The sequence below is a fragment of the Chrysemys picta genome, chromosome 2 (assembly GCF_011386835.1).
Source record: "Chrysemys picta bellii isolate R12L10 chromosome 2, ASM1138683v2, whole genome shotgun sequence".
Taxonomy (NCBI): domain Eukaryota; kingdom Metazoa; phylum Chordata; order Testudines; family Emydidae; genus Chrysemys; species Chrysemys picta.
In genome coordinates this window covers 273022179-273036903 of record NC_088792.1, presented here as the reverse complement: position 1 = coordinate 273036903, position 14725 = coordinate 273022179, and the positions used below count along the sequence as shown (strand labels likewise).

The 14725-nt window shown below is 40.7% G+C and overlaps 1 protein-coding gene across 11 annotated transcripts in view; it reads left to right on the top strand.

Moving 5' to 3' along the window:
• The window catches only part of ASAP1 (ArfGAP with SH3 domain, ankyrin repeat and PH domain 1), a 337309-nt gene that overhangs the window by 108083 nt on the left and 214501 nt on the right, over positions 1-14725 (top strand). For 9 of the 11 annotated variants that reach the window (XR_010599012.1, XM_065586133.1, XM_065586130.1 and 6 more), the window contains one exon: positions 2060-2189. Coding sequence is in view for 10 of the 11 variants with exons in the window: in XM_065586133.1 (XP_065442205.1) it covers positions 2060-2189 (130 nt within the window). In the remaining variant the exon portion in view is untranslated. Of the gene's footprint in view, positions 1-1559; positions 1741-2059; positions 2190-14725 lie in introns of those variants that run through there. The other 2 variants (XM_065586137.1, XM_065586134.1) reach the window with 2 other exon arrangements.

Here is a 14725-nt window from a genome sequence, read left to right as displayed (position 1 = left end):
AAACAGAAATAAAAATTTAAGAGAAATTTTAAAAAGCACTATTCTTTTCATCGGCTTAATTCCTAAAGTTACATGGAAAAACAGTGCAGAAAATGTATTTTACCTTATTTAGAAATATTACTGTATTTAAAAATGTCCCCTCTGAAAGTTTTATGGGTTATATAACTTTAGACGTGACGTTGTTAAGTGTATCCCAGGAATCCTTTCTATGGTTTTGTAAAATGTCAGGCTATTCCTGCTGTTTTGATTTATCCAGGTGGGAATAATGGTGATCTATGCAATACAATAGTCTTTTCAGTATTAAAAATACAGGTATAGCTCTCTTTTTGAAAGTAGCATAATTTTCAAGGATTCACATATGTAATTAATTGTATTGTATTGTTTATATTTTGTGATCGTGTAAACAGGTGTCCCATATGTCTTACTATCAATGAAAAGTGGAGAAGGGAGAAAACTGGGGGGGGGGGGGAGAAAATCAATATAATCAGCTTGTCTGGACTATTTCATCAGAAACATAATTTTATTGAGATATGAAATATCTTAATTTGCCCCGTCCTCCCCCCCCATCATAAAATGCTTGCAGCACAAGGATTTATGAGTGCCAGAAACAGCAAAAGCATTTAAATGTGATGGCTATGATGGATATTAAAAAAAAAAAACTACAGCCTTGCCCTTGAAATTTATCTTCAGCTGATTAGATAGGTTGGGATTCATCCAGGAACTAGACTAGCAATTCATTGATCTGTGCCTTACTGGGTGACAATCATATTAACTGGTGCCAAGATGTTGCTGGAATTTAAACTTGTTCTTATGTTTGGTCAGAACATGAACACGAGATGACACTCCTTACGCAATCATCTTATGGGGCTGTTTAAGTCATACAGAATAATTGTTCAATTCTGGCAGGAGGGGACTAGACTATATGGATGGGTATAGTTAGCATGGGTCAGGCTGGTAAAGGAAGACCATCTGTCGTGTCAGAGAAAAGGAGAAAGCTGTGGGCCCTTTCCCTGAAATCGGTCCTACATCTGCTTTTTTTGTGCATCACTTATATTACAGGCGCTCCTTCCTGAGCTCTTGCCCGCTGTCTTATGTTTGTGCTTTGACTGCAAACAACAAGACAAAGAATAGCATCCCCCCATCCGCTGCGCAGACATTCACTCCGATGTCTATTTCCAGCAGCACAGGACAAAGCCGCTGGCTCCGACTGCTCAGCCAGGAGAGCCGGCACCGAGCCCTCCCCATTGCACGGAGGGCAATGCCGCCGGTGTTGCTTTGCGTTAGAGGGGGGGATGCCCAGCCCGGGCTAACAGCAGCAGCGGGTGCCCGTGGAAGGAGCAAAGCCACTCCCCCCTTCGACGCCCTCAATCTGTCTGCCGGTCTTAAACTCAAGGTCCTAACCCAGACAGGCCGCCTGCGCGCGCGCGCGCGCGGCTCCAGCTGGGCCCGGAGCGCGGCCTCTTGTCTCGCGCTGGGCTGCTGCGGGTGGCGCGCGCACCCCGCCGTGGCCGCGCGTGCGCGTGTGTGTCGGCCGAGTTCGGCGCAGGCGCAGAGCACTTCCTTGTTTGCCCACGTAACGGCTGCGGGAGGGAGGGTAGCTGAGCCGAGTGTCACTCACGCAGTGGCTGTCAGAGGCGGCTGGAGCCCGAGTAACTCCCCGGAGCCGCCAACGCCGCCGCCCCTTCTCCTCCTCCCCCTGCGCTCCCCCCCCGGCCGGGGGCGCAGCCGGAGCCCGCACAAGTTAGTGCTCAACTTCCCAGCCCCCTCCCCGGGGCAGGCGGGACAGCGGCGAGCCAGGGGTCCCCGGGCGAGAGCCGCGGCGGCGCCTCCTCAGCCCCGAGCGCGAGCGGGCGAGCTGGCCACACAGCACCCCCTCCCGGAGCGGGCGGGCAGGGGCTGAGCCCGCCGGAGGGAGCCCCCCGTCCGCAGGGAGCTGGGGGCAGGGCAGAGGAGTTCCTGCCTCTCCGGCTCTGCTGGTGGATGCTCCGTGTCTCTCTGTGTTATATTTAACCCCCTCTTTCCCCTCTCCCCTTCTGTTCCTTCGTCCCCCTCCGGGCAGGATCATGCCGGACCAGATCACCGTGCCCGAGTTCATCGCGGAGACCACGGAGGATTACAACTCTCCGACCACCTCCAGCTTCACTACCCGGCTGCAGAACTGCAGGAACACGGTCACGCTGCTGGAGGAGGTAAAGAATCCCCGCCTCGCCCCGCAGAAACTGTAGTGGGACAGGGAGAGTGGCACCCCCAAGCCACGGGGCCAGAGGTGGTGGCATGTATATATCTCCTTTCAGTCATTCTTTTAATGGTGGTAGCCTGCCGTCAGGTTTCATCCTTCACGTGCACGCAACGCACCTTTTAAACCTCTGAGATCTGGAACCTGTATGTGTCAAACACTCAAGGCTGCGTGAACTTCTCCAACAACACGCACAGATTTTGCCTTTCTGTGGTGGTGATGATGGTGGCAGCAGAAGAATTGTCTGGGGTTGGAGGAGTGGAGGCTGTATTTTCTTGGGCAGAATAGTGGTAGATCCATTCTGCTTGGCAGGGACCAGCAAAGAATGTGATGGCTCGGCGAAAACTGCAGAGGAAATTTGCTTCAGAAGTGAGGCAGGGTGAAGGGATGAATGCAGGGTGAGAAGATAAGTTGGGAAGAAACCCTGAGTCAAGGGAAAGCAAAATGATGCAATAGAACTGTCAGTTTGGTTTCATCACATTCAACCTAGCAGCCTGAAGTTATACATATATTATTGGTACTTAAACCTACTCCCCTATTTGAGCAACTGGGAGGGTACTCAGAGGAAACTGGACATATTGTGTAATTGCAGAGATGGCGTTGTTGCATCTTGTGATCTGCATCTGTCACTTGTGACATCATGATTTTCAGTATGTTTTTATGATGAATGGGACAAGCGTAGGTGATATTTTAGGGACAAAACTAATGAAAGAAAGACAATGTAAAACCTTCTCTTCCCTATATTAGGTCAAAGTTCATAGTATATTGCCATATAAACGAAGTGAAACGTTTATTACTTTAGTTTGAAAGTTCACAGCTCTCAGTCCCCTATGATGATTTTCTTAACATTTCAACTCACATTTGTCAATGTTTCAAGAGCTAAGTACAGACTAGAGGATAGATTGTGTCGATTTTCTCTATATTACAAAATTTTGCTGAGTGCTAATAGGAGACAAAATGTCTTGCGTAGTATGCAAAGGAATAGTATTAATCATGACATTCTTTTGGTAGTCTTGTGAATACAAAACGTAATTCTATAAGATTACAATTAATTAATGTGCCCTATGTTCAAAACTATAGTGGAACTATTCTTTTCTACAATAACTTATTAGGTAATAGAATGGTAATAGAATTACTGGATAAATACAATTGCATTAACATCCCATTTCTTTTTAAATCTGTGGCAGTGATCAGCCTTTAATATAACTTATTTCTCACTTGAAGATGAATCATTTCATAAGACGTACCCACTTGTACAATTGTCAGAAATCTAGTTTCTTCTGTTCTTCACTTGACAATATTGCATCCTTCTGTTTTCAACAGCCTGAAATAGGGATAGCCATTATTATATGTTTGGTAGTACAGATGATGGTTTTTGAAAGCTAAATCTCCAAAGGCAGTGATAAAGTTAAAGTAAAATTTCATAGAGTTGCTTAAATCCAACAGTGGTATTCTTTTTCACTGACAACTTTTAGTATAAGTATAGATGTACTTCAAATACAATATAACATTTATATAATTAGAAAAATATACAGACTGTCTCAGTTGTGACTTTCCAATTAAAAACAAAATAGGTAGGAGACCCTATTCAGCAGTCAGAATAGATAAGTTTAATATGCCATATGTTGCACTATTTATGTAGTGATAGTACAAATCTTGGACCTTTGGAATATATAATATCTGTTTTGGTGAAATACATTACTTTACACATTGACTTTTTTATAAGAGGATCAGTAATGAGCATTGTGTATATTTGAATTGATAGTTTGGGGATTTTTTGTGAAACTATATATATATTCTGCATGCTTTATTTAATAAATCAGCAATTTAAGTTCAAATGGGGTTTCTTTTGAAGTTCCACTAACATTTTAGGAAAGTCTTTATTCAGGGGGCAGAGGGAGGAGAAGGCAAATCAGTAAACTATTCTGTTGGGTACTTAAAAGATATTTAACTTGATTTTTAAGTCGTAGAAGTTGGGGCATGGGGGTGGCTTGCAAAGAAAGTGAAAAGCTTAGATGGGTGGATTGCCCGTATAAAGACTTTATAGGGAAACTCTGCATTCTCACTTTTTTTTAAACGTTATTTTTTGTTTAAAAACTTGGTTTATCCACAGTTGGAGAATTAAACCTGTAGACATGACCAACTCTGTGTAGTGCCCTCCCAAAATTAATTTAATGCCTACCTTCTTTCCAATCAACAATTGCATCAGCACTCTGTCTCATTAAGACAGTGACAAAACTGCTCTGATTTTATTTGTTCCACATTCACAGTCAGTGCCAATAAGACATCATTGAAATGTGAATTCCTCATTTTCATGTCATAACTGATGGCCTGTTTACTTAAGTGGGAGAAAGGGTAATGGAATTTATTGGCTAGCTTAACTAGGGTTTCCTCATGTATTTTTTCCCCCATGCAAGAAGCCAGAGTGTAGCTGATTCAACTGCCTTAGTACACTGATACGTATTCATTTGTGACTCCTTTCATATCATGCAAAAAGAACAGGAGTACTTGTGGCACCTTAGAGACTAACAAATTTATTAGAGCATAAACTTTCGTGGACTACAGCCCACTTCTTCGGATGCATATAGAGTGGAACATATATTGAGGAGATATATATACACACATACAGAGAGCATGAACAGGTGGGAGTTGTCTTATCAACTCTGAGAGGCCAATTAAGTAAGAGAAAAAAACTTTTGAAGTGATAATCAAGATAGCCCAGTACAGACAGTTTGATAAGAAGTGTGAGAATACTTACAAGGGGATCGGCTGCTACTCTGAAACCTGTCATTATGCAAGGCACTGCATTTAGCCCTATGGAGTGGAAATCCATCAACTTCATGAAAAAACTCATACAGATACAGACAGACATCCTCCTCCTTTCCAAATGCAAGCAGATGGACATCATACCAAAAGGACTAAAGGTAAAAAATCCATTACAATCTACATATCACACAGACTATGCTGAGAGACTGTGTCACACACTCTCAAAGAAACTGTGAAACCACCTGATCCCCTTGTAAGGATTCCAGAAGCTATCTTCATTGGATATTGGAGATTCGATAGGATGGCAATATTAAGTCTGGTATCAGGTGAAAAATTAGAGAAGAAATTGTTATCAAAAGACACCAATATATGTATGCTATAATTTGGTAAATTTTTAGCAGAAGGCCCTAAGAAGAAAATGTGAGCATATTCTTCAAAGAGAACATCAGAAGACTAAGAAAGACTCTGTGAAGTACTCTTGTGTATTTCAGTTTTCTCTGTAAATCATATTTAAGTTAAAACTAAATGTAATGTGAAATTCTGTCAGGGAGAAAGCAGCAATTACACACTGATACAGAGCATGGAACCCTTGTAGTCAGTAATGTTGAGCACATATTAGTTCAAATTCTTAAATTCACTTTGAGAGACTGCATTTTGCAATATTCTAGTAAATGAACTTACTGGCAGGAAAGTCTGTTTTAAGGTATAGTCTGTTTTAGGAGAATATTATAGAATATTAATGGAAAACAGATTTTAAATTTCACAAGTGTTTCCGCAAAAAATCCTTATCTTGTGAGTTCTCATCTAGTCAGGGAACTAAAAGAGACCATGTGAGCTCTCTTAAATCAAAACTGCTTGAATCTTAAAAACTTGTAAAAAAGTATTTTATCAGGTAACACATGCAAAGAGAATTGCAGGACTCATTATATAAGCTAGTGGTTTAATTTAAAGTATCTGAGATTATCTAAAATAATTATTTCATCAATAAATGGGGATTATGTGGTAATTCCTACTAAAGCTAAAATAATGGGTGTTACTGATATTTACATATGTTTTGTATCAATAGGAGAATGAAGGATTTAAGAGCCAATGGGAGAAAATTAAATTTTATGGTGATAGTTTTTGTTGAACAAAACTTGGAATGTTTTGGTATTTTCCTACAAAGATTTTTCTTGACATAATGTTAAAGTCACAAAAATATCCTTGTCAGAGCTATCATTGTAACTTTATTTTTCTATGAGAGTTTTGCACAATAGTTATATATAATAAAATTATATACAAAGTTGATGGGCCATTAGAACTTTGGGTGTATGTAGTCATACCACAGGACAATATACAAGTTATTGAAGACATGGGATAGGATTGTATATGGGCACTAGTTGTGAGTGTTGATCTGATCTGTTCAAGTGTAGCCTCTCAGTTTTGTTCTTGGAAAGCATGCTTTTAAATCAAATAGCCCCATGAACCAAATTACTGAAACATTAAAAGTAATATGTGAATTCAGTGTTTGTGAAAAGTGCCAGCTTATTTGAATCTTGGGGAATGAAAACAACTATTCACGGTACAAGTTGGGGGGGAGGGATAGCTAAGTGGTTTGAGTATTGGCCTGCTAAACCCAGGGATGTGAGTTTAATTCTTGAAGGGGCCATTTAGGATCTGGGGCGCGCGCGCACACACACACGCACACACTTGTCAGGGACAGTACTTGTGAAGGCAGGGGACTGGATTCAATGACTTTCAAGGTCCCTTCCAGTTCTATGAGATAGGTATATCTCCATATATAAGTTCCAAATGTGCAGCAGCAATGCAAGGCTCTCTTCACTACCTTGCCAATGTGCCTCAATCCTAAACTGGAGGAAGACTTCTGCAGTGAAGGGGTAACTCAGTCATCATGACCACACAATCTTTAGCCTCTCTTTTAAGGCTGACAGCTGGTGCACTAAATATGTTTTTGGTGGGGTTTGTCATATGGTCACTTGCATATTAAAACTAGACCAAGACTCCAAACTCACTCTATTTGGGCTGCTAAACAACCATGAGATTATGCAAAAAGAAGAACAGGAGTACTTGTGGCACCTTAGAGACTAACAAATTTATTAGAGCATAAGCTTTCGTGGACTACAGCCCACTTCTTCGGATGCATATAGAATGGAACATATGAGATTATGATTTTCCATCACTACTGACCTGGTCTGGGTTTGAGCTTGTGACATATAGCCTTCACCACTAACAGTTGCTTCCAATGGCTACTTTACTGTAAATTTCTGTAGCACTCTTACAGTTTGAGTTAAATATCACTTTTCACTGAATAGTAGTAAAGAGAAGTTAAAAACTGTGAGCACTTTCTCAGGCCTGAATGATTTTTCAGTAGTAGTAATCTCATAAAGCCATATTTGTAGGCAAATTTAGGAACTGCTTAGATGGGATGAAAGGTGATGTTGGGTAACTACAAAACATGAGTGCCAAAATAATTTTCTGTTTCACATGTTTTGCTGTCTATTCTGGTCTCTGGTAGAATTTTGTTGTAATATACCATAAAAGCACTGTGAACATTTCATATCTATATATACAAATGTTAATAGTGCTTTTTCTCCTGTAGAAACAATATAACTAATACACTCTCCATCAATAAAATAGTGAATAGATATTTAATCAAATAGGCTGGGACTAGCGTATTTCATGGTCCCCAGTTACAGCACAGTATGTGACAACTTAAAAGAAGTAAAGTTCTGAAAATTTCTCTGCTACAGTTAAATGTAATATCTAAGATGAGACAGGAAGGTGAATTTTTTTTTATTAAACTTGTTTATCTTGTATTGATGGTCACTTTCTGCTTTAGTTTAGAAAGACATTAAAAAATAGGATTGTAAAATGACAAAAAATGCGAGGATGACTACAAAGCTCATGTAGTGCTAAAACTTTAAATTCATTATAGTATAGGTAATGTGGCTCTGTATGTTAGACATTATAGCATGCCTATAGTTAAGAACATAAGATGGCTATACTGGGTCAGACCAAAGATCCATCTAGCCCAGTATCCTGTCTGCCAACAGCGGCCAATGCCAGGTGCCCCAGAGGGAATGAACAGTACAGGTAATCATCAAGTGATCCTTCCCCGTTGCCCATGCCCAGCTTCTGACAAATAGAGGCTAGGGACACCATCCCTGCCCATCCTGGCTAATAGCCATTGATAGCCCTATCCTCCATGAATGTATCTAGTTCTTTTTGAATCCTGTTATAGTCTTGGTCTTTACAACATCCTCTGGCAAGGAGTTCCACAGGTTGGCTGTGTTGTTTGGAAAAAATACTTCCTTTTGTTTGTTTTAAACCAGCTGCCTAATAATTTCATTTGGTGACCCCTAGTTCTTGTGTTATGAGAAAAGGAAGTGTTATTTATTCTATTTACTTTCTCCACACTAGTCATTATTTTATAGACCTCTATCATATCCTTCCTTAGTCGTCCCTTTTCCAAGCTGAAAAGTTCCAGTCTTTTTAATCTTTCCTCATATGGAAGCTGCCTAATTTTGCGTAATACTTTCCATCATAAGACCCATGTTTGCAGTTGCTTGTAAGGTTGCAAAATCAAGCACTCAGCATTAGGAAGTTCCAAAATTAAGATTGTCCCCTAGTATATATATTATGATACTCTTAAATTAATATTAATAACTTCAATTAATATGATGATAGTCTTTAATTATCATGATCAGATGTTTTCCACAGGACACCTGCCTTAATATAACCTAAATGTTCTTTTAACGTAGTTTTTTAATTACTTATATTACATTAATGCCTGGAGGTCCTAACCAAGTCAGTGCCCAACATGACAGAGTCTTCTAAAAACTAAGAAGTTGGTGCTTTGAAGACTTAAAGTCTGAGGCCCTGATCATGAAGGCATTTATGAGTAACTCTGCCCATGAGCAAAGCCATTGAGTTCAGTGGGACTACTCATATACATAAGTGTTTGAATATTCAGGACTGAAATTTAAGATGTTTAAAGTGAGTATAACAAACACGTGTGTGCATGAGTGGGTGGAGGAGAGGGATTGGGACATGGGGAGGACGAAGTAGCAGTAATACAAAAATACTTTTCTGAAGAGTGACTGACTATTTGTAAAAAGAACGAGGAGTACTTGTGGCACCTTAGAGACTAACAAATTTATTTGAGCATAAGCTTTCATGGGCTAAAACCCACTTCATCAGATGCATGCAGTGGAAAATACAGTAGGAAGATATATAGATACACAGAGAACATGAAAAAATGGGTGTTGCCATACCAACCAGAACGAGAGTAATCCATTAAGGTGGGCTATTATCAGCAGGAGAAAAAAAAATTGTATTGATAATCAGGATAGCCCCTTTCCAACAGTTGACAAGAAGGTTTGAGTAACAGTAGGGGAAAAAAATTTGCATGGGGAAATAGTTTTTATTTTGTGTAATGACCCATCCACTCGCAGTCTTTATTCAAGCCTAATTTAATGGTGTCCAGTTTGCAAATTAATTCCAATTCTGTAGTTTCTTGTTGAAGTCTGTTTTTGAAGTTTTTTTGTTGGAGTATTGCGACTTTGAGGTCTGTAATTGAGTGACCAGGGAGGTTGAAGTGTTTGCCGACTAGTTTTTGAATGTTATAATTCTTGACGTCTGATTCGTGTCCATTTATTCTTTTGCATAGAGATTGTCCGGTTTGGCCAATGTAAATGGCAGAGGGGCATTGCTGGCACATGATGGCATATATCACATTGGTAGATGTGCAGGTGAATGAGCCTCTGATAGTGTGGCTGATGTGATTAGGACCTATGATGGTGTCCCCTGAATAGATATGTGGACAGAGTTCGCAACAGGTTTTGTTGCAAGGATAGGTTCCTGGGTTAGTGTTTTTATTATGTGGTTGCTGGTGAGTATTTGCTTCAGGTTGGGGGGCTGTCTGTAAGCGAGGACTGGCCTGTCTCCCAAGATCTGTGAGAGTGAGGGATCGTCCTTCAGGATAGGTTGTAGATGCTTGATGATGTGCTGGAGAGGTTTTAGTTGGGGGCTGAAGGTGACGGCTGGTGGCGTTCTGTTACTTTCTTTGTTGGGCCTGTCATGTAGTAGGTGACTTCTGGGTACTCTTCGGGCTCTGTCAATTTGTTTCTTCACTTCAGCAGATGGGTAAGAATACTTGATAGAGATCTTGTAGGTGTTTGTCTCTGTCTGAGGGGTTGGAGCAAATGCGGTTGTATCTTAGAGCTTGGCTGTAGACAATGGATCGTGTGGTGTGGTCTGGATGAAAGCTGGAGGCACGTAGATAAGTATAGCGGTCAGTAGGTTTCCAGTATAGGGTGGTGTTTATGTGACCATCACTTATTAGCACTGTAGTGTCCAGGAAATGGATCTCTTGTGTGGACTGATCCAGGCAGGCTGAGGTTGATGGTGGGATGGAAATTGTTGAAATCATGGTGGAATTCCTCAAGGGCTTCTTTTCCATGGGTCAGATGATGAAGATGTCATCAATGTAGCGCAAGTAGAGTAGGGGCATGAGAGCTGAGGAAGCGTTGTTCTAGGTCAGCCATAAAAATGTTGGCATACTGTGGGGCCATGCGGGTACCGCTGACTTGAAGGTATACATTGTCCCCAAATGTGATTATTGGGGATACTGTTCCTGATACTGTCACAGCAAACCTGGTGGCTGAACTTTGTGACTTTGTCCTCACCCACAACTATTTCACTTTTGGGGATAATGTATACCTTCAAAAGATTATATTTAAAATGTTCCAGTCACGTATGGACTTTTGGGACAGTAAGCATCAAGTGAATTTCCTGGGGAACCCATAGGGAGAGCTTAATGCAAATTCCCCAACTCCAGTTATGCAAAAACCCAGCCTTTTGCAGGCAAGCCCTAAGGAGAGGGTCATTGTCTGCTGCTTACCAGGCCTGATCTGTATAAAGAAATGGCTGATCTGCCAAGCTTTTGTTCTGGATCTAAGACAAATGAACCTATAACCACGGGGTCAAGTATCAGAGGGGTAGCCGTGTTAGTCTGGATCTGTAAAAAGCAACAGAGAGTCCTGTGGCACCTTTAAGACTAACAGATGTATTGGAGCATAAGCTTTTGTGGGTGAATACCCACTTCGTCAGACACATGTAGCCACAGGGAAAACCCTTTTGTGAGTTTAGAGGGAATAAGTTGGAGGTGATCTCTGGTAAGCTTTTTAGCATGTGTGTAGTTGCTTTTATTGTTTTAATATGTTTTTTCTGTAATGCTTTTACAGTAAGAATAAAAATGCTTGCTTAGAAGGAGCAGTGTGGTAACTTATAACTATGGGTGGTACATTCTTTGTAGCCCCCAGAGAGAAAGCAAAAGTGCAGGCATTGGCCTTTTTAGGCTGTCTGGCTTGCTGGAGATATTAGTGCAGCCTTAAAATCCCCAGTCAGAAGGGAGTGAGATGTGGGTCTGTGCCCAAAAAGGTGGAAGGGAGAGCTGGAAACCTTTCTGTGGGTGCCCTTCAGGGATCACAGAGTGGGAATATAGGTACAGATACTCTGAAACTGTGATAGTGCCTTTACGGATAATTTTGGAGAAGGCATTCCATGCAAATTGAAGAAAGTGTAAAGATGCATATGGGGCAACTGGACAAAGCAATAAAAAAGCAAACAAAGCAGCTGACGTTAGATAAATTATTAGACTGGACAGAAAGGGTGGAACTAACTGGTGGAGGGCCTTAAAGTAAAGGATGAGAAGCTTGTATTTGATGTGGTAGAGAAAGGAAAACAAGTAGAGAAACTTAGAAAGAGTGTCATGGTCAGAATGATGGGCTGGGAAGATTTTTTCTGTATAGGTAATAAGTGAAACCTAATTGCAAAGATCAAATAAACTTGAAGGAGACGAGGTATCTGCAGTCAAGAAGCAAGGTAAGGGTCCATAAGAGCTTTGGCACTGTGGACAAAGAGAAAAGGCCAATCCTTTGAATTGTTGTTTAGGCAGAAATGGCAAGATTTAGATACCATATGGAGGTGTGGTTCTAGAGACAGGGCAGAGTCCAAGATGACACTTAAGTTGTAGGCTGAGTGACTGGAAGATTGTTGGTATTAACACTGAGGAAGGGGGAACTGGTGAGGGTTTGATGTGGGGTGGGGAGGGAAGGAAAATGATTAATTCAGCCTGGGCCACGTTAAGTTTAAAATAATCACAGGAAAATGAAAATGAGATCAGAAAAACAAGCTAGGATGTGGGTTTTGACAGAGAGAGGGACTGTCAGGCATAGTGAGGCATTGACATAAAAGGTGGCAGTTGAAACCAGGTGAGTGGAGAAGATTGCCTGCTGATGGGGTATAGAGAGAGAGGAGGAAAGACCAAGCACTAGATTTCAAGTTGACTAAGGGCTTGTCTACACTTACAGTGCTGGGAGAGGGGTTAGGTTGGTATAACTGTGTCGCTCAGGGGTGTGGATTTTCCAAACTCCTGATTGATGTAGTTATACCAACGTAAGTTGGTAGCGTAGATCAAGCCTAGGTTTTAAGTCAACTGCTTGTATTCTGTGATACATACTTTGCTGATTACAATTTACTGTTCTGAAACCACTGTGAAGTCTGTTTTTGAGTCACTGGTTAAAGTGGAAAGCCATCTTTCTTTGACTTTTATTTCTACTAAAGCACACGCTTTCCCCCTGCACTACTGTAACAGAAATCATAAATTTCTAATTTGTTCCAATTTGAAATCCAAAATAAGTTACTTAAAATAATGGCTATAAAGGATCCCAATAGTACAAAATTTAAAGCCAGCTTTTCTAGCCTTTTTGCAGTTTGTAGTATGTTACCAAGCAGTCCAGTATCGTGGCAGTGCTTGTGGTTAGTTATGTAAGAGCTAAGTTTAAACACTAAGCTATACTTAAGTTTCAAAGGAGTTCTTTAGTACATATGTTCTTGATAGCAAAACATCCAAAAAGAGCCACACAGGAAATCAAAATCCTCTTTGCTTCATAAAAGAAGTTCAGGATAATTATTTTTTACTGCATAGCTAATTCCACACCAAATAAGTAAAACCAGGTATGTGATTTCTCTAAAGCAAGTGGGAAACAGGAACAGCGCTCATACAAGTTTTTTAAAAGAGTGACTTCTAATCAGGATATCAGAAATATTGAGGGAGGGAAGAGGCTGCTAAATCCTGTCACATACTTATAATTACATGTCACACAAAAATGCAGTGAATGATACTTAGCTCTGTATATTTACAAGCTGCAGTGCATATCCATATACTACGTCATCAGTTTTACCCATGATCCAATAGAAACAGAAATACTGGATTATAACAAGCAAACAAAGCCCAGCTGATTCCATCTTAAGAACAAATGTCTGGTGTGGGTAAAGATAGTGGTTCTAAGTCAAAATTTCAGGTAGGGCAAAGTAACTTGCCTTAATTTTTTACTGTATGTGTTCATTTTTTAGGGGCACCTTCCAAAGTGCCCCTTAGTGCTGTTTAGTAGCTCATACGCTGTTCAGGAAAGTACTGCTGCTGCCTTGGAACTCCCTACATACAGGAGTGTGCCTGTGTGCTCATCAATTAATGGCACATTTGGAAGTGCTTCTTGGTGCTCTGCTGTTAAGTTAAGCCTTGCTGCTTTCAAGCCACAATGGAATGTTCACCATGCAGTCTGGAGAACTAAAACAGATACCCTACAAGAAGAGGTGTTCTCTTAAAGGGGTGTTCAACTTATATTTGGCCGAAATATTTAAATTGTGTAAAAACAAGATCTCATAAAATGTAAGACCAGTAGAAATATTTCCATAATTAAAGAGCAATATAATAAAGAAAAAAGAAGAACAGGAGGACTTGTGGCACCTTAGAGACTAACAAATTTATTAGAGCATAAGCTTTCGTGGACTACAGCCCACTTCTTCGGATGCATTGATGCAAAAATCAATGTTTTAACCTTACATTAATATTGCAGGGCTTTTAAGCTATTGGTAAAGTTTTTCAATTATTTTATATGGTTATAATTTGAACTTCTCAGGATCTAATTCAGAATTGCCTCCTTTTTAAAAAAAATGCTCCAGCCTACCTCATGGACCTTATTTGTCTCTCTTCCCTCCCTGATTGTCTTTCACTGAGCATTTGGTTCTTCCATGCTCTGCTCCTTAGTCTTGCTACTGTTGGTGTGAGAGCTTTATTCATGCTGTTAACCTCATCTAAAACAACCTTGTAGCTTTCCATTTAATCAACCCTCCTATTTTATAATCTCACTTCATACAATTTCTTTCCCCTTTCCACTTCTTCCTACTACACAACATCTCCAAGATTTGACTCTTCCTCTCTGCCACACTGCCAAAACTTCTGCCCACACCCTGATTGTCTCGCGCATTGACCCCTGTAATCTCCTCTGGCCTTTATGCCTTCAACCTCCGCTCCTCGAGTCAATTCAGAATGTTGCTATGCTAATCTTCCCAATTTATTTCTGTGACTGTCCCACTCCCTCTTGAAATTCCTTCACTGTTTGCCCCTCTGATTCTCTACCTCTTAGACAACGATGCACACAAACAGAATATTGTCATGAGTGAGGAGACTCATCATGGCAAATCTCAAAACGGACATGACCTCCTTGCAAATTGAGTGCCACTTGAATCAGTCTTTGGCAAGGTGCTTAAGTCTGATTATATATTCAGTTTATCCATCACTGGCAATCTTATCATGCCACTGAAGCTTTTGATACCTATGTGATCACTGGTGTTTAGTGGCATTCCTTGGTACACACG